The 20,765-nt window shown below is 40.1% G+C and overlaps 1 protein-coding gene across 1 annotated transcript in view; it reads left to right on the top strand.

Moving 5' to 3' along the window:
* Nucleotides 1-17,845, top strand: part of LOC140695048 (uncharacterized) — a 31,895-nt gene extending 14,050 nt beyond the window's left edge. Inside the window, exons 4-11 of the mRNA XM_072957994.1 lie at nt 8,664-8,690; nt 10,500-10,558; nt 10,791-10,908; nt 11,445-11,568; nt 16,140-16,199; nt 16,298-16,455; nt 16,734-16,854; nt 17,566-17,845. Of these exons, the coding sequence (XP_072814095.1) occupies nt 8,664-8,690; nt 10,500-10,558; nt 10,791-10,796 (92 nt within the window). The 3' untranslated portion in view covers nt 10,797-10,908; nt 11,445-11,568; nt 16,140-16,199; ... (1 more) ...; nt 16,734-16,854; nt 17,566-17,845. The remainder of the gene's footprint in view (nt 1-8,663; nt 8,691-10,499; nt 10,559-10,790; nt 10,909-11,444; nt 11,569-16,139; nt 16,200-16,297; nt 16,456-16,733; nt 16,855-17,565) is intronic.
* Nucleotides 17,846-20,765: the final 2,920 nt, after the last annotated feature.

The raw sequence follows: 20,765 nt of genomic DNA, 5'->3' as shown, positions 1-20,765 counted from the left end.
GTAGTTTCTTTGGTTTCTGAGTTGATGTGTAGGTAGACCCTTTGCATTACATAATAGCACATCTTTGACAGTATTTAAAGAGCTGTTAGTGAGCGCCCCCAATTTGAAAGCATCATTAAAGCTTGCTCTGAAATAGTGAAGTCATATAGGTCTTGTTTGCAGAAGCCAGATATTTGGTTTATAATCTGCAGCATAGCTCCCTTTATAAAATAATAATAGATTCAAAATTAACAAAGTGGAAAATAATTGATTTTTTTAAAAAAATGAAACATAAACTTTCTTGTGCTATTGTTGCAACTGGAAATTTTGAAAAGAAAAATCCTATTGTAATATCATCTAAGTGAAATACATATATGTCTGTCACATTTGAATAGTAACTGCACAGTGGTTTTTGAAGTCAGGATCATTCCAGCTCAGATACTGGCAGTGATGGTTGCTGGTTTTCAATGGAAGAGCCTAAATTTGCTTTCTTAGCTTTATTCTTTTCTTTTCTTATATTTTCTTTTCTTTTCTTTTCTTCTCTTTTCTTTTCTTTTCTCTCTCTCTTTTTTTTTTTTTTTTTTTTGGGTAGTGCGAGGGTTGAGTAGTGCTGTGCCAGCATGATTTGGGGGCAATTTGTGGGCAGATGTCGTGCAGCAGCAGTGAGATATTTCCATGCATTTTACTTTCCGGACATCACCAGGGAACATGTGTGGTTTGTGCCTGCAGGATGGGATGCTGCAGGACTCCCTGGTCCATCAATGTTATGTCTTGGAGCTGCTCCGGTCAGTGAATGATTTTCTGTGGCTTGGAGCTAATGTAGTCTGATGCAGATGATCAGATGTGTAACTAAAGTACTGTTACTTGAAATAAGAGAAAAGCTAGCAAAAATGTCTCTAAAATACAGGATGAGGGAGGAGAATTGGCTGAGCTGCTTACAGTGGGGAATATTCTCAGGTGACTCCCTCACTGTGTCTCCTGTCACTATCCCCCACAGCCCTGCATGGCAGTCCTACTGAAGCAACCATGCACTTTCTCAGAAACGCGCTGAATTTCCTTGTGCCTCTGATTGTTCACTTTTTTTTTTGAAAGCACATCTTGCCCTTTGCTTAAATGCCATCCCTGCTAGCCACCACTTACACTCATTCTTCTGGACCTCGTCCATATATAGCTGCTGAATGAAAGAACAAAATGTAGTATCTCCATTTAGTGGAATATTATTCAGACATAAGAGTGAATAAAAAAGAAAAAATAAATAAAGCGGAATATGAAAAAAGCCATCTGCTCTGGGTAGTCCACCCTGACTGCTCAACCCGGCCTTTTCCCTTTGAAACCCCACCCCTTATACCCCACTCTAACTATTTTTGATAGTATTTACCACCTTCTAATAAAGTTTAACATTTTCAAAAAAAAAGAGACATGCTGATACCACTTCAACATGGGAAAGCCTTGATAACAGCATGTTAACTGAAAGGAACCAGACACAAACGGCCACATATTGTTGATTTCAGTGATCTTAGAAATGCCCAGAATTGGCTCATGCAGTGGCAGAGAGCAGATGATGGTTGCAAGGGGCTGGGTGGAGGGGGGTTGTGGAGTGACTGCTAGTGACAGGGGTGTTCTATTGGGGTGATGAAGTGTTCTGGAAATAGATGGTGGTGAGGGCTGCACAACCGTGAGTGTGCAGAAGACTGCTGAGCGCTGTCTCTGGGAGTGCTTGTTGTTGGGGCGGCTTTATTTTGTTCTCATCCTGTAATGTGAAGGGTCATCTTGTGCTGAGACCATTCAACTCCTGTGAGTGGTAAGGCTAAGAGACTTTGCAGAGTCATGTTTCTTTTTTCCCCCTTGCTGAGTGTAGGCAAAAATGGTTTAAGCCTGAGAAAGTGCTCCATATGCAGAAATGTCTTTCAGTTTTGGCCGGTGTAAAAATCTTGTGAGCTTTTTAATCATTTAGGACAGTCTGTAGGGGGAAACAGCCTGTGAAGCCTGGGTGAGACTTGGAAGAGCCGCGCTACCCTCCCAGACACGGGTGGGGATTTCACCCCCATTCAGGCAGTGAAGGGCCAAGACCCGTGAGAGGAGTTGACAGTCATGAATATTTATGTGTATCCGCTGCTTCATCTTGGATATTAATTTCTAGCTGAGTCATTTTGTGGCGGCAGCCTCATCCTACATCAGGAATTTATAGTATCTGCTCTTTGAGGTGAAGAGCTGACAGACTTGATTATTTAACAGTCTATCTTGTATTGATATCTCAGATTCCTTTGTCAATCGCAAAACAGCAGAAATACAGACGTCCTTTAATGCCGATGTGACCTGGAGCAGGTTTAGTTCTGTACCTCAGTGACCTTATCTGCGTGTGGGGAAGATGATAACAGTGCTTCCCTCAGAGGGGCTGGTGAGAGGAGACTGAGAAGCACAAATGGAAGACTTACACGAGATGCTCATGAATGACAAAATTTAGTGCTCTCAGCCTGGTGAGGCCTCAGGGGCAGAGATGTCAGAACAGAGCAGTCCTAGCCGGATTTCGATCCGCATTGGCAGGTTTTATGATCACTATCACCACTGTGGGTTATCAGGTAGTTTTAAGACTTGGTAATATGAATTCATGAATAATGTTAAAGACTAGACAACTCAGATCCGGTTTACATAGTTCTCAAGATTTCCTGTGAGAAATGGATATTTTTTCCCCATCTTAAATCTGAGTGGATTCTCTAAAAAAATTCTGTAGTCCTCCATCTTTTTCCTTTAATTCTCCTTTTTTTTAAATAAAAATTTTTAAATGGAGTTACTGGGGACTGAACTGAGGGCCTCATGCGTGCTGAGCACATACTCTCTCAACTGAGGTATACTCTCCCCCATAATTTTTTTAAACTTTACTTTCTTAGTATTCAGAGGTTAGAGGCCTCTAATTCTTTTTTTGGAGACTTGTCCATAAACCGGTAAATCTAAAATTAATGGACAAAATTTGGTTTATTAAAAAAATCATTAGAACTTTTATCAATCCATTCAAAAGGAAATGCTTATTGAGTTAAAATGTTTCTCCTTTATGGTGATTTCTAATTTTTGGTCTAGCTTAACTTATTAAAAGTAATCCTCATCATCATAATGACCAAGCTTGCTGTGAGTGGACACCTACCAAAGGCTAAACTGTTTTTCTCATGTTTTACTTCAAAGCAGGTGTTTGACGGTAGGTATCAATGTCTCCTTTTTGCAGCTGAGGGATTGAGAGGTGGGCAGCTTGTCCCAAATCAAACGCAGCTGGCGGTGCCTAGCTCGGTGCTGGAACCCAGGCTGCACAGGATGCATTCTCAATTTCTCCTCTGATCAGCCTCCTGTTGAGTGGTTTCCCGAACTCCTGTGAGTCCATAAATGACCGATTTTGGCGATCTCAGCCTGATGAGGCCTTCAAAGGAGAGACACCAGTGAGAATGTGAGACAGAGTGGCATAAATTAAAATTGTACATTTTCACAAATGTTGCATTCTCAGGTAATGACTTAAATAGTTTATGTTTTCTTTATATTAGTGCTATGTAAGCACTAAAAACAAAACATTAAAAATGATTATAGTGCAAAATAGGAGTGGGCTTTGAAAGTCCAATCATTGCTAATGATGTTGCTTGTTTTTCTCTAGTGGTGCTTATTGACAGAATAATTTACAATGACTGAATTTGTTTTATGTATGTAGTCTTAGTATGGAGGAAAAGTTTGTCAGTGCATATTGAAAGTAAAATCTTTACTCTTTTCTTTCCTGATGATAAATATGTACGTTGTTTCCATGGCTTAAGTATATTTCCTCATTTGTGAAATTTGAGTGATGCCGTTTACCATGTCTGACTGTGAGAGGTAGACGCCTTGTATACAAAGCATCCAAGAGCTGCTTAGTAAAAATGTGCTGTCACAATGACAGATAGTTTAGAAGGATCAACTGTGAATACTAAAGAGGGTGGCTTGTTTCTGATGCATATTCAATATGGATATATATGAATATGGCTTAAAGTAACAAGGATTCAGGGTTTTGTGTGTGTGTGTGCGTGCAGTATGAAGTTTTAATGAAATCTGTATCATTCTATTGAGACAGGGACTAGTTAAATTGACTTAAGCAGACGACCTTGAAGATTATTTACACAGAATGTGTATTGTTACAACTCAGTGTTCATGCTGCCGTGTAACTATACACTCAGACATTTAAATTCGTAGGACTCTGACCAGAAGCATTAAGTTTAGAAAAATCCACATTGATCATTTTCAGGGAATAAGCTTCTCTCTTTTGTGATTAAAGAAAATTTTGATTTATTTTTCTGCACTCTTAATAGGTTTTAAAATATCAAAACATTGATTTGACATGTCAGCTTTTTTAATAGAAAAAAGCTCATGCTGTTTTAATATGTAAATAAATGTTTTTGTATTTCAATACACTTCTATGATTTCCTGGCTCTTTGAGAAGTATTTTGCAAGATACTTAGATTACCTCCTGTTGGAAAAATACAGACATGACTTTTATGAATATAGGCCTAGTACAGGTCTGTTGGTTTTTGCTACAGTGCAAGACATGAGGACTAGGAGAGCAGTATGTGCTACATAAGCTTTTAGTTATCTGATTCTTGTTTCTGATCCACAGGCAATTTTTGTGTTGCACCTTTCCAGGCAACCAGGAAGGCCTTTTAAGCCATAGGTGGCGCTGTTACACCTTCTTACAGTCTTAACTTTCCTGTTTGTAAAGGAAGTCTTAAACAACGTTTTGTTTTTTTTTTTTTTTGATTCCTTTGCTTAGTGCTTCAGGGTAGCACAATGTCCATTATGTCTGACTACCTGGAACTATTATTCTGCTTATGTCTTAGTTTTATTCTATCATCTCGCTGTGAACATTTCAGACTTCCTGTGCAAACAGTTGCAACATCGGACTTTTCTTGCAGTGTTAGAAACCAGTGAGCCGGGATTTTATAAAAGAGCTAGAAGCGGCCTCTGGAGCACCTTAAAGCTGAAAAGTGTACTGAGTTCCCTAAGTATTATCCCCACCGCTGTGTGTCAATGGGTGGTAGGAGATTTGGTACATATACAAAGGGGTGTGGTGTTTTGACTTGGGTTTGCGTGCACGCGCTGCCACTGAGCTACGTGATCCTGAGTCAGTTCTTTCTGAGTTTTTCCCTCGTCTGTGAGATGGGGACACTCATTTCTGCTTTGTAGAATTGTGAGAATTAGAAATTATGTAAAGTGTTTAGCACAGTGTGTATGACAAGAGGGCTCATAATCTTAACTGCTGTTTGGTGTGAAGCCATCATTTGATAGTCTTTGGCAATTACTGAGAAACAGGAAAATAAGAAAAGCTGGTTTTATGATGAAAGATATTTGAGGAGGTTCCATAGTTCCTATACACATAATTTAGCATCAGCAGAGTCAGGACAGTTACACAGTCGCCCTGAACCAATGTTAAGCCACAGAATTTTTGTTACTTCATATATGTTGGGGCTTAAGGGGACCCAATACTTATACACATGTTGTGTCCAGCAGCCAACTGAGAGATGACAAAGAAGAACAGGCAGGCGATAAATGTCTCCTTTATTACTGATGAAGCCACGTTCTCCATGAAATTCAGGGCTGTGGGAGAGTGAGTGTCATGACACTATGTCCCAGAATTAGAGACTTACGCAGTCCCAGGTAACTCTGGTCCACAGCGAGCATTCCCTTGAGAGATTCTGACCCATAATGCACAGGACTGTCTTGCCATGGAACTGAGCATCCCGGCTGCTTCCTAAGGGTGGCCAACACTGGAGGGGAAGGAAAGCTTTCATATGCCCTGCTTGTCTCCCCGGACTCACACCTCAATCTGTTAGTGTGAGGAGGGCTAGCCGTGGGCCAGTGGTCAGGGGTGTGAAGGGAGAAGCAGTCTCCCATGGACCAGAGGAGTGGGGAGGAGGGAATCCCCCCTCAGATTAAACAGGTGGTGGCTTGAAACAGAAGGGTGCTCCTCAAGAGTTTATAAGAGGGGAAATAAGGATTTCCTTTGGGACTCAGAATAGTCATGAAACACAGAAGATGATTAGATGGGAGACTTGTAAATCACTTTCTTATTAAATTGAAATTTGTTGGGCACCAAAAATGTGCTACATTCTTTTCTGAGAGTTTTACAGAAATGAATCCTCCAATTTTCACAACAAGTGAGTAAGAAAGATTTGATTGTTATCCCAGGTTTACAGTGTGGAAATTGAGGCACACAGAGGGTAAGTAATTTGGCCAAGGTAACAGAGCTAGTAAGTGGCAGAGCTGGGATTTAAATCCTGGCTATCTGGTTTCCAGGCTCCCAGGGATGGGCTTTGGGTGTTTACAGGTATCTGCATCCCTGGATCTCTGTACCTCTGCATCAGTTAGACCAGAAAGGACAGGGAAAGTGGAGTTATACAGGTGCTCACAGTCGTGTCTCAGCCACTGTCCATGGAGTGTGCCCCGTGATTGGCATTAATTGTTTTCCAGGCAGTAGATCTGTTCTTATAACAGAAATTTAGTCCATTGAGTTAATCTAGAAACCCTTCCTGCTCTGCTTCTGTCCACGCTTGCCATGTGACTGCCTGCCCGAGATTGGGCCGTGGAGGAGAATCTGTACTCATGGTTGAACTCTGATATTTCAATCTGGTTTGTAGTTTCACATCTCCTGTTACATTAATAAATTGAATTTCTGGTTTTCTTGCATCAGTGTGTCATAAGTTTGCTTAATGTGAAACCAGTCCATGGGAGCCGAGGGGTGCTGACGGTATAATTTCTGAGCATGTGGCATTTCTACCCGTGCAGAAATGGCTGGAGGATGTCCACCTTCCTCACTGATTTCTCCCAGCAGCAGGGTCCTCTCCCACCCCCGGATGTGAGGATGGGATCTCTCTGAGTAGGCCATTCAGAGGCCGAGTCCACCAATCAGATGAAGTACCTGGAAGTGGGTTTAATAGAAGAAAGGGGCTTCCAGGTAGTCCGATGGGCTGTTTGAGTCCGTTTGGTGGAAAGATGTCCACTGTCTGTGGTTGAGCTGCTTCTTTGCTGTTTAAAAGTCTGTATTACATGAAGGGATTTTAAAAAGCAGAAAGGTGTGATTTCAGGTGGTACATCCGCACCGGTGAGTAGTGCTGGATGACCGCCTGTGTGAGGAATAGACAGAGTCTTACAAACTTCATAAAACAGCTTTTAAAGCTCTTCCATCTGAGTGCACTTCGTATGGGGTCCAGTTCATGACTGGTCGCGCTGAGAGGGCACGTAACTGATGATGGCAGAAAGGACACGGAGGCATCAAAAAGGTCCAAGACATGTTCTGTGTTTAGAGGATGGGGCACAGATTAACATATTTGAGCTGGTTTTTCATTGAACACTTTTGAGTATTTTCTAGGACTCCCCAATCCCCCATGGTTCCATGCAGCTAGGTGTCCCCTCAGTGCAGCTCTGTCAGCGCTTGCCCTGGGCTGACGCGGTGTCACGGGGAGCAGGACGGTCAGTGTCCCCGGCTCCTCCGAGCTCCGTCTCCTCATCCGCAGAGCCGGGTTTCTCATCCGTGTCTACTTAGTAGGATTGCTGAGAATCACACGTGATGGTTGTCAGGTGTGACTTTTGGTTGTCTCTGTGATTGGTGTATAGTCAATATTTGATAGAAACACTTGTTTTTTATTATAATTGTGGCTTCTAGATTGCAGTGGTTTTTAGTCTGCATTTATTTTTTTATATAAATTTATTCTTATTTTTAAGTAAGCACTTGTATTTATTTATTTTCATGAAGGTACAGGGGATTGAAGCCAGGAACATGTGCGTGCACAACAGGTGCTCTACAATGGAGTAATACCCACCCTCCTTGTCTGCACTTAAAAATAAATATTTCAATACACAAAATATTTCTTAAACACCATCATGGGTCCTATTTTCTGCATAGACAATTGAATACATATGCCATCTCAATAAGAATAAATGTCATAGGGACATACCTTTCTAAATCTGTTTACGTGTTTTAAAACGATCATAGCTAGTGAAAAACACGAGTCTTGGATCCACTACTTCTTAGGGTCTGCTTTGCCATCATGGGGAATTACATTCTACAGAGAAGGCTAATTGGATCTCATTGATATTTGGATGATTTTGCAATGTTCAAGGCTTTCAAAAGCTGACCGTTTTGTATTTTAAACTAACTACAAAGTTATCTTCTAGAAGTTGTAAGTCCTTAGCTTGTGAAGTGCCCAGTAATTCAGTTTGTATATGTCTGTGTCTCTGTGAACGTGTATGTGTGTGATTTCAGGAATGTAGCAATAAGTTCCATATAGCCTTCTGAAATCTTTCTCCTCCAGTTCAAGGTGTAGGTATATATTTACACAAATAAATTGATACTCTTTTGTGATTTGGCATATTGGTGGGAATAAGAGGTTCTCATAATTGTTTCAGAAGGGTTGGGGAGCATGAGCTTAGAAAATGGGAGGAGATAGAGGCAGGGAGGTTCTTTAAACTTTGTGCAAGATGAGAAACAGTAGCTTTTCTTTTTTCTTCTAAAGCAAACTGGCACTGAATTGTAACATACTAATACTCAGAATTGCTTTTCTGATCAGAGACAAGTGCCTCAGATTTTTCAAGGCAACATGAATGATGAAATGTGTTTTAGCAGTTATCTTTAAAAGTAGTTTTATTTTTCAAGTATAAGTCTATAGACTGTTCTTTTTTTCCAGCTGTACAAGAATTTCTCATTGATCCAGGTACGTGATCAATGTGTTTAGTTTCTTTGGGTTATTTAGTTTTTTTAAGTGCTTGATTCATTCTGGTGTGAATGAATGTTTAAAATTTCTGGATTTTGATCTTTAAAACTTGCTGATTTATCAGAACTGCAAAAAACCTGATGTTTGTTCCTTGTTTGGTGGGGCAACCTATTGATTTATGTTGTCTGTTATAGAGGGAAATTCTTCCTCTAGCCTGTAGATAATTAAGTGAATGGTTTGCAGTGTGCCTTAAAAATTATTTGAATGCATTGAGCATGTTTGTCCAGTGAATTTTGGATTGAGTCATAATAATGACTTTGCTTTGATTCTGTGGCTTTTGTCCTCTCCACAAGAATTTGAATTCTCTGTTGCATTTTGTATTCGTGTTCTTAACAGGGGAAGGAATTTTGCATTTTTTACAGAGGTGGGTTTTCCTATCCCCTCTGAATTCCTTCTGTAATTGATACAGCGAAAATCTGTTATTGCAGTGCTTAATTATTTCATAAAAAATTTTTTGGCTTAATCAGAAACAATGACAAAGAATGATAATAAAATATACGAAAACCTTCCTTCCTTTGAAGAATAGAAATGAGGTGGTCAGGCTCACGCATGCTTTGTACCTGACACACTTACTCTCATGTCATTGTGTATCATGAGTCGGAAATGGAGTTGCTTCAGGTTTATAGATTTTTGTTTTAACATTTGTGTTGAATTCATTCTCTAGGCATGATGATTCCTGTTGCCTTTGTGGAAAGTGTAGATGAAGGGAAACAAATGCTTTGTTTTGTTTTCAGGAGGCCTGAGATGCTGATGAGAAAAGAGTAGAGGGTGGGCTGAGGAAAATAGTGATAGACCCTCACCTCCAGGCTGAAATTGATGAACAAAGAAATCAATTAAGTGTATTGGTATTTGACTAATAGAAGTCAGACAGCCCAGACTGTCTAGTTATGCCCAAAGGAAAGTACTGAATTCACCTGCAGAATTAGGTGCTTTACCATGTAGAAGCAGCTTAGAGCAATCAGAAAAATCAGTCTTATGATGAGATATAAAAAGAATATAATATCTTTTATTTCTGAAACTTTTCTACATTAAGTTGTGTAGAGCTAAAATTAAGTTTCAAGCACCAGGAGTTAAGAGTTTAGGTGGTTCTGTGGGATCGTTATTCAGGGATGTGTCTAGACCCTGCTGGAGTGGCCGAAGCTGGCAGGAAAAGATCCAGAGCCAGGATTTTTCATCCTAGGATGTCCTCCATAATGGTTCCATGTGGGAGCCCATGATTGAGTTAACAAGTTGTAACACATCCCAGCCGCCTGTCAACTTTAAGAAAAAAATTGTGCTTATTAACTGCTTTAAAGCAAACACCTGTGCATCCTCACTCCTGTCTCCTTGCCATAAAAAGCAGAGACAATGCCTTGCTTGCATGTTTGAGGTTATAGATAGCACACTGCTTATTGCAGAGCAATGACCCAGGCCCTCAGCTATAAACGCCAGGCCTGCGTGGTGTTAGATAGTCTATTATACCCAAAACAGGGACCAGGCTGGTCTGGTGGTCTGCTTTGTAATGAACATGTCTAAAAAATGTATCTTGTTCCCCTCAGCCCATGACTTCCCTAAAGGTAAACTAAGCCTTAGTACTCATGGTGGAGTCTACAATCTCTGTCTCATCCCTTCTTTCCCCAAGTTCCTGCCTACTATCTCACAACTGTTATTGACTTTTTCCTTTGATTATACACAATAAATATGGGAGCATTTGAGAGACTCGTGGATTTGGCTCCCTAATCCCTCTCGCTTTCTTTCCTTTTTCCGCAGTCTTGAGAAATTCATTCCGTGTCGGTAAGACTTCCGCCAGCCAGAACCCACAGTTCCAGGTGAGAAGGATGCAGGCTTTATCCCTTCTACCCGAGGGAGAGAGAGGAGATAATTGAGATATGCTCCCCTGTGGTCCCTTCCTGCCCCAGGGCCACTCCAGTTCACCTGCAGCCTTCTGGCCTCTGCTCACAGGGCCTCTGTCCCAGGATTGACCGCAGCCTTTTATTCCCTTGTCAACATTCCCTGTGCCTTTCAGAGGTTGCTCTCTTCTCTGCAATTCAACCCTGGCAGATGTGATGGTGGTCAGCGTGCTGATGGGCAGTTACTTGGGGACTCCCAGGAGCCATGCTGATTCTCCTGAGTCATTCGGGGTTACAGAACTGTCAAGCACTGCAGGAAGCCCATTCACGTGAGTTCAACACAGCATTACATCACTTTCATTTTATTTTTGAATTTTCAGTGGAGAAATTATTTGTAGCACACTGTTCCAGATTTTAGGCCGCCTGCTTTCCTCACCACCATTTCCTTGTTGGCTCTGGTGCTTGTTTTAAGAACCAGGTTTCTTCTCTGGTCATTTGTAGCAGCTGGGCTTGCCGAATCCTTGATTTGCATTTGAAGCAGAATGCTTCTTCGTGATGTCAAACTGATTTTCCTTGTCATGTCTGAATATTTCTTGTACACTCAGCAACAGTTTCAAGTGAAATGCTCTTGTCCAATTTCGGTTAACTAATATTTGCTGATCTCCTGCTTTCATGCTGAGGGCAGTTTCTTCTTCCTGTAATAAATGTTAGCAATTTGCATTTACTATGGAAGGTACTAATCCGAGGTGCTTTTGTTCTTAACAGTTTTAATACAAATCACCCATTAAAATGTACAGCGGATTTTACTCTATGCCCAGAAATGTGCATCCCAGTCAATCTTAGAATATTTTCTTCCCCCCAACAGGAAACCCAGTACGCATAAGCAGACATTATCAACCTCCCCATCCTCCCCAAGCCCCAGGGAGCCACTCTTCTGTCTCTGTGAATTTGCCTGTGCTGAACATTTCATGCAAATCGAGTCACTTCATGTAAGTGGAACCGTCTATTTTGACTGACTTCTTTCACACTGAGTAACGTTTTCAATGTTTGTCCACGTTGTGGCCTGGGTCAGTACTCTATGCTTTGCTATTGCTGAATAATATTTCACTGTATGGCTGGGCCCCTTTGTTTACCCATTCATCACGTGATAGACATTTGGGTTGTTTCTGTTTTTTGGCTCTGAAAATTAATGGCGAAAAGTAATGGTGAATATTCCTATAGGAGTTTTTATGTTAACATTTGTTTTCAGTTCTCTTACTTGTGTGCCCAGGAAGCAGAATTGCTGGATCATTCAGAAGCCAAATGTTCAACTCTCTGAGGACGTGCCAGGATGTTTTCCAAAGTGGTCACGCTGTGTTACATCCTCACCAGCAATGGCTGCGGGCTCCGCTTCCTCTGTGCCCTCATTAGTGCTTGTTAATCTTTTTTTGATTTTAACCTATTGTAGTGAATGTGAAGCGGTTTCTCCTAGTTGTTTTGACTTGATTTCCTTTAGAGCTAATGTTATTGAACACCGTTTTATTGTGCTTATTGGCCATTTGTATATTTTCCTTGAAAAATATCTTTTCAGATTATTTTTTCATTTTTTAATTGAGTTGCCTTTTTATTGTTGAGCTGTGGAATTTTTTTTTTGATACACAAATTCCTTATCAGATAAATGATTTGAAAAAATTTTCTCCTGAGTGTTGTTTTTTCACTTTCTGGATGGTGTTTTTTGAAGCAAAGTTTTAAAGTTTAATGAACTCCAATTTATCTCTGTTTTCATTTTTCCTTGTGCTTTTGGGGTAATATTTAATATCTGATGTATTTTATTAAAACTTGTATATATAAAATAACTTAATTCTTAGGACCGTTCTAGGAGATGGGTGCGGTTGTTGTCCCCAGTCTATGCATCGGAGACTGAGGTGCAGAGAATTTGACTGACATATTAGTGTCAAAGCTACCCAGTGCTGTGGGAATTCAGACCCTCATGTTTTTCCCTAGCATCTGAGCTCAACACCACCATGCTCCAATCTTTCCAGGAAACGTTAATGAAAAAATCTTTACTTTTTTGATTTCTTGTTAGATTTTTTTCTTATTGGGGACCTCAAATTCTCATTTTCTTTTCGGATATCAGTGTCGATTTATTTTAGGTCTCATGTAGGGAGAAGCATTGCTATCAGTTAACTTCTTTATTACTCACTCTCCAGTGATGATTGTTGCTAGTTGATCTAATCAAGTCATGCTTAAGTCTTTCCTGCTCATGACACTAACAGCAGAGTCATGACTTATAGAATGCTCAAAGAAGAAAGTACTTGATTGATTTTATTTTGCCAACCAATCAAACCAATCAAATAAAACCCTGGTGTTGACACAGACTATAAGCCCTCCAAAATAGGGTCACTGTCTTCATTGTGTTTCATTTGTTGGGTCACAGTGTCTGGATAGTGCCTTGCTGTCCAGCAGTTTTGTGAGGATACGGTGCTCGTGAATCATTGTAAGGACAGAATTTTGACAACAGACTGTGTTGTTCATTTCACGACGGGAAAGGTAATATAGAATTACTGTTCAGATCTGTTTTAAAATTAAGCTTTGAATTTTGAGAATAGTTCAAGAAGCCATACAAAGCTCTTTTTCACTAATTTTAGATCTATCTTAGACACATTATGTTTACATAGCAGAGTAACTTATCAAGTAGATTTGACAAAGGAGTGTTATATTGATTATTTGTTTTAGTTGAAATATTCTACCAGGGATAAAGTCATAAGTGCCCATAAATGAACAAATATATTTGTATTTAAATGCAACATGGGAGCAGACTACATATGTTTCTATATAATATATATGACTGTGTGTTTTAATCTTTCTGTCAGTGTTTTAATAGTTTTTCAGCAATTTTGTAACTTTAGAATTCTTCTAAAAAATTCACCCCCAATTCTAGTGCAGTTTGTACTGTGTATCCTGTCTTATGCATGGGATTCCACTGTCCCCTCAGTGAGGAATTTCCTCTCCTATTGTGTTAGGAGCAGAGTTAAAGGAACTGTGATTTCTAGGCCTTTGCTCTCCATGTGTTTGCAGTTGGCTCTCAGTCACGATTTTCCCTTTCCAGAGTTTTCATTGTTAAATTAGAATTTCTGAAAATAACTATTAATATGTTGCATTGGTCTCCCTAGAAACTTGACGTCTTTGTGCTTTTCAGTTTTCAATTTATGAAAAATGCAAATGCACTCTTGTTTTTAAGTTGTCCTTTTTCAATAGATATTTATCTCTTAATTGATAGAATAATTTTTCCCAATGAATGAATTGGTGTGCATGTTTTAAAGGATAACTTACTTTTTATTTTTCTTATTGTAACAGTAATATTCATTGTAGAGAATTTAGTAAATAAGGATTAACACAGTAATAACTTCACAATGGCCTCTAATCTCACCTGGAGATACAGTTGTAAGGTTTGAAATTGAGAATTATAAGTCCTCTCAAATTTTTCTTTTTCAAGTACGTATAGGTTACTGAGATCCTCGAATTCCCATATGAATTGTAGCAGCAGATAGTCAGTTTCTGCAGAGGAGACCGCTGGGATTGTGATCGAGACCACGTTGAATATACGGATCGCTCTGGGGAGCACTGCCATTCCAAGAGCACTTTCTTTTGATAGGGGAATGTGTGTGGAGTGTCTGTCCTGGTATTTAGGTCTTCTTTAACTTTTTTTTTCAACAATGCTTTGAGTTTACAGAGTATTATTTTACTTTAATTATCTTTGCCTTTATATTGAGGACAAGTGTGCAAGGTACTGGGATCAGAAGTGTATTTGAGCCCCGCAACTTGCTGCCACCATGGACGCTGCGCTCTTGCTTCACCCACTGTACAATCTTGCACAGAATACGACCTCAGTAACTCTCTCTTGAATGAATGATTATATGATTGTTGGATGATGCTTGAGAGTCCTTGTGATGATTTTTTTCCCCAGCCTTTCCCCAGTTCTTAACTATGCCCTTTCTCTTCCTAAACTCCAGCCTGGGTTTCAGCCTGCCTGTGGCATTGATTTTCCTTGTCTGTGGACTCTTCCTTTCACTGGTTCCCGATAATGTTACATGTGGGCTGTGGAAACTTGCTAGATGTCAAGAAAGAGCTAATCCATTGTAGGCCAGTATTTTTAGAGTTTGTTATTGTTTTATTGATTGAAATTAAATGAGGCTGCCCCCTGAGCCCTCCCGTGAGCACTTTTGACCTTCCTACAGCTGATACTGCTCTAGTTGCTGCATGTGCCCTTTCCCCAGCCTTGATTTTGTAATTGAATAAGTCACCATCACTGGAGCCCTCTCTTTAAAAGATAAAGAGAACATTTGCTCCTTTTCCCTGTTTGGGGACTTCAATGAGATGAGATCCCAGATAAAGAATGGAGCCCCACCTCTTTCTGACCCCCGCTGTTTCCGTTCCTTTCTTCAGGGGAAAAGAGTACAATTCAACAGTATAAAGATTGATTGTGAGCTAATGAGATAGACAAGACAACCGATCATTTATTAAATAACCTTTCATGATAGAAACAAATGTATTATACACACAAACAGCACACAAAGCACTGTAGTACCATGGTTACAATCGTGGGTCCGAGTTCGTGTCCTGCTCTGGAGAGACCAGTCCTGTGAGATGGAGAACTGGTAAGTCGGCTTAGCCTCTCCAGAACTGGTTTTCTGTCCTGCAGAGACGGGGCTCGCTAGGCGTCCCCCCCCGTAGAGGTGCTGTGGGGTGTAAATGACGCGCGTGGGCAGCCTGAGCACAGCTGCTCATTCCTCGTAAGTGCAGGGTAGCATAGCTTTTGCGGTGATGGCTTTATGACCGCCCCATGTAGACTGTCAGTGCTCTGAAGGGATGCCTTGTGGTTTGGAGATGGGATTCTCACTTCTGTAAATACCCAAGTATAGTGTTATTGGGTCCTGCTGATTTCAGTCTATTCTTTAGAAAGTACATATTGTAGATATATTTTTCAAGCATGCGTGCTTTTTTTCTTTTACTATTTAAAGTTCTACCCTCTCATCTCTTGGTGTTACTTTTCATGGAATCCAGGAAACAGTCCTAAGCTACCTGCCTCTTCACACTTTTCCGTGGTGGTTTCCTTCCCTGATTAGAAGAGGGTTTTGCATAGGAAATTTTATTTGTTCCCCTTTTCTTGGAGTCTCTCTCTCTGTCTGCCCATCTCTCACCTCTCAATCTGTCCATTTCTCAACCCACTGCTTCTTCTGACATGTTCCAAAATGCATTTCAGGTAGCTTACAAAAGAACAGATACCAAATAAACAGGTGAGAAAATGGGGCCCAGTTCAGACAGTGAGGCTAGGAGGCGAGCCTGTGTGAGGGTTGCAGGCGTGAGACACATGCCTCTGCCATGTGACTTATAAGATCGACAGCAGCAGTGTGCTTCAAGCTCCCAGCAGACACAGGGAAGCAGGATTTGAGGGAGATGCTTACTGGCTGTGAAATAAATAAGTGACTTAGGAGAAGCCCAGCCTTTCCAGCTACTAAGGCTTAGGAGAATATTTTGAGTGTCTTCCAAAATCAGAGTATGGCATCTTTTCCTTTTTCAGAGTTCTATGTATAGTTGGTTACATTCTATACCTGGAAATTTCTCCAAAACTGCTTCCCACGTGAGTCCCATGGCTCGGGGATTGGGTGGTTCTGCTCATTGATGGGGGTTGGCCAGAAACAGAAAATGAGAGCCTCAAAGGGGCCTGGGATTTGTCAGTTATGTTTTGTCAGTGCTGTAGGGTTCAAGAAATGCTTTCACCGTTTCTCTCCATCTGAGGCGGCAGCATAATCTCTTACCAGCATCAGGAGCTCAGGGCCACGGGATGGTGGGGGCTGACTGCACTGCCGTCAAGACAGCTGAGCTAGTCACTGCAGGTGTGGTTCTTTTACATACTGCATTTCATGTTCTTTACTAGAATGTTTCAACAGGGAGTTAATTAACTGAGTTAATTAACATTTAATAAATATGATCTTTGTTGAAAAGACAGTTATAGGCAGAATATAAGCTGTGAAGTCTTTAAAAACGGTTTCATTACTGAAATTTCATTTGGGGAGATACACGGTTTATCTTATATATGGCTCTCTTTTAAAGTAACAAAGAAACAAGACAGAAAAGGCAGAGGATGATTTCTGTTCTTCCTCTCGGCTTGCAGGTGCCCTCACCCCCAGTAGCATCCATCCAGACACCAGCACTGACACTGGCCGTGCTCAGAACTGCCTCAGCCCTGAAGACACCGCTGACAAATAGAAGGGGGCCACGCCCTGTTACAGCAGGTGCTCTCACTTTGTGGGTCCTTATGTAACTGCGTGGTGTTAATCAGGATCGCCCGTCCTACATTGTGTGATGCTGCTGCTTTGTCTCCTAGTTACTTGTTTCTCTAAGTATTCTTGTATTATTCTCCAATGCATAGTACTACACACCTAAAAATGCTTTTTTTCAGATGAAAAATAATGTGCATTTAAAATAATAACTCTGAAAAAGGGGGCAAAAAAGGCTATCCTTGTCCCGCTATTCAAAGATAATAATTAACACGTTAACGTATATTTTCATCAGTGTGGATCACCTCTGTCATAAAAAACCAGAGAGCACTCTGTGACTGTTTACTGTGTGGACACCTCCATTTTCCATTCGGCTTTTTATATGTTTTTCTACAATATTCTATCTCCTCTGGCATGATTTTTGATGACCAGTATAGCATTCTGTCTTGTGGAGGCATTGTCCATTTTACTTCGGACTTAAATAAACTTTTAAATTCCAAGTATACTTAACTGAAATACTGAAAAGAGAACTGTGGTGGTAGAGGAAGGCCCTACCTCCCTTCCCCTTATTTCCGAAGAGTAAAAACTGTTGAAAATTTGATATATATGTTTCATGACCTTTATGCCTATGACATACATATATACACACATATGAGAATTCCATGTATACGTGTGTGTATATATGCTTTATTTAAAAGTGAGACCATACTATATGTTTTTCTGCAGCTCGCTTTAATCACTCAGGTGTATATCATAGACGTCCTCCCACTCCAGACTCACACGGTCCTTTCAGATAGAGTGGAGGGGTCTCCTGATTTGCGGGTGTGGTCTCTTTCCCACGCACACCTTTGGTGAGAGAATGCTGTGGACAAGGCCCTGGACCACGGCGAAACGCCGGCTCCCTCATTGCTCGCAGCTCGTCGTGATTTAACGCATCATTGTCTTGATGGTGGACAGTTAAGTTTTCTCCATTTTCCACTGTCAGAAAGGATATTTGACTGGCATCCTTCTTGTACAGACATTCCTGTGATCTTTTATGAATATTCCTTTAGTTAAGGCTTCTGGAAATTTAGTCCCTGGATGTGACATTTACATTCATCACAGACTCCATTCAAGTAACTCTAGAAATTCCTTCCATAGGGGAATGAAAAGATGCACAATTACTTATGTAACCAATTCTCTATTGCTGGATATGATTTCACTTCAGTTTTTCTTCCCACCATTGTAAACAGTGCTGTGTAAATGCCCTGATGGGTACATCTTTTTGGACTAAATTTGTTTTTTCCTAGAGGAAACGATTCGTAGAAGTGGTGTTGAGTCAGTGTGTACGTACGTTTTTCAGAGTTTACATATCCATTGACATGTCGTCCTCTGAAAATGTCGCTCATGGTTTCTTCTCCCACAGATGGACACTAGACAGAATATCTTTTAAAAATATTTGCCAATATGATGAGCAAAAGTGCTTTTTCATTGTTTTAGTTTGCATTTGATGACCAGTGAGGTATTGAGCATTTTTCACTCATTAGCCATTTGACTTTTTTAAAATGAATGATTCCTTTTATCCTTTGCACACATTTAAGTGGGGGAGCTTCTTGTTGCTTTGTGACAGCTCTTTGTATGTTATGAACATTAACTTCTTGTCTTCAACAACATGTATCACAGAGCTTTTTCTTGTCATTTCTTGCCTTTCATTTTGTTTAGGAGGATTTTAATTTTGGTAGTGTCTCAAAATATTCTTATGATAATAAATGTATTCCTTATGTGTTTTATCTTTGAAATTATTCTTAAAAATAATTTCTTATACTGGAATAAATCTCCTCTGTAGGTTTTTTTTAATCTCTAAGATGGAGATGATAATAGTACTTGTTAATGTAAGGGTAAGTTGAGTTAATAAGAACAAAGTGTTGTATTTGCTGTTATTAGTACTTTTTTATATTTACATCACTGTCTGTAAATTATCTTGTGGTCCTTATGAGAGGAATAGTATTTATTCTTTCTAGGTGATTGTCTGATTGTCTCAGGACAATTACTGAAATCATACTTTTCTCTTTGATTTGAAATCCCACCTTTACAAAATACTTATGTACACTAGAGTCTCTTTTTGAGCTCATGGTTCCCTTCTGTCAATCTGCCTTTCTTACTCCAGCACCATAACTTACATATTGTAAAAATTTATTTAATAATTGGCAGTCTGAATTTTTTTTCATTCTTTTCTTCCATCCCAAATTTTCTTGTCTAGTATTATGATTTTATTATTCCTGAAGAATTCCAAAATATTTTGTTCAAGTTAAAAAAAAATCAGATTGGAGTTGTCATGGGAGTTTTCAGTAAGTTTTGAATTATTCTGATGAGAACTTACATCTTTACAAAACTGCTTTCCTCCATGCAATTTGTTGATGTCTCTACATTCTCACCTCTTACTTTACCCCTCAGTACAGCCCTGAAGTTTCTCCATTTAGAACATGGGCATTATTTTTTAACTTATTCCAGATTATTGTTTATGTTTTTGTCAATTTTGTAAGTGAAAATTTTTTGCTATTATATTTTTAAACGCTTAAAACTGAAATTTAGAAAGGAAGATTCGGTTTGTAAATACTCACTTTGTAATTTGTCATTTAAAATTGTAAGTATTAAGTAGTTGTTCCAGAATCCTTTCTTTTTTGTTTTTAAAAATTTGTGTCGAAGATTCTCAAAATGTTCATAGCTAAGTAGTATAGGTGGGGAGACAGATGGAGAGAGGTAGTGTGGCTCATGTACAAACTGTAAGCAGTTTCATGGCTGCCTTTAGGCTGGAGAAACCACAGAAGAGCCCAGGTTAGACAAGGAATGGCTTTGTATGCACTTGAAAGCCAGCTTTCCTGCCTGTATGGTGAAGCCTGGTGGGCGTGGCAGGTAGATGATCAAGGTCTGATCAAGGTCATTTGCTGCACAGAGCGCTGTGTCTGTGAGAAATGGTGACCATTGCCATGGCAAATGCTTGGTGCCAGGAACAATGCAGGGGAGCTGGGGAGCCTGTGTTAAGGATTTTCCAGCCCTGGGAGTGGGAAGATAAGACTCTGCATTCAGATCTGAGTTTGAATTAATCCTCTTTAGTTTACTGGACCTCTGACTTTTGTCAAGTTATGCATCCTGTTTGAACTCCTGCTTTGTTGTCTCTCAAAACAGAAGAATTACAGCCTGCTGCTAGAGTGTTTGATCAGGGTAAATGATTTGTGTCTATAAGATGCCACGTACAGTCACAAGCTCAGTGAGCAATGAGCTGTCCCCTCTTCTCCTGCAACTCAGTGCTCGATAAGTCATCAGCAGAAAGCGAGTCCCTAATTTGTATGTGGTGCAAGGAAGAACAAAACTAACGTCTTGCCTTTCCCTGGCAGTATTCTTACTTCTTTGCTTCATGTACCTCTTTCCTCCTTCACTCTCCCCTTTCACCTCCTCCACCAAGAGCCCGAGACTCTCTCAGAACACTAGATTCAAATTATTTAAATGTTGGCTCATTCCCATGAAATGACAGTGACTTAAAAAAACTGTACACATCCCAGAATTCATTGTATTTGATTTACACACACACACACGTGCACACACACACACACACACACATCAGGCTACCTCCCATTTACTGAGGGAGAAGGGCCACTTTTTCTGAGTTTTCATTTACTCAGCGTGAGAGCAGTCTCTTAAGCAGAATTTCACCTGGCTTCGTGCATGGTTTTTTAAATTGGATTTCTGCTTTTTGTCCATAAAAATATTCTCCTATTAGAAGACAGGAAGTGGAGACATAGATATTCTGCTGAGATATTGGTGTTATCATATTTGAGTTTTAATGGACATAAGGCGGCATAGAGTCATACATTATTATGGATGAGAATCCATGATGATGTAACTTGGACAAGAATCTGGGTCTCCTGCCATCGTGTCCATGCGGGTGA

This window comes from Vicugna pacos, unplaced genomic scaffold (assembly GCF_048564905.1).
Source record: "Vicugna pacos unplaced genomic scaffold, VicPac4 scaffold_127, whole genome shotgun sequence".
Lineage (NCBI taxonomy): Eukaryota > Metazoa > Chordata > Mammalia > Artiodactyla > Camelidae > Vicugna > Vicugna pacos.
The sequence above is the reverse complement of the archived record's forward strand: the minus strand, read 5'-3'. Positions and strand labels throughout refer to the sequence as shown.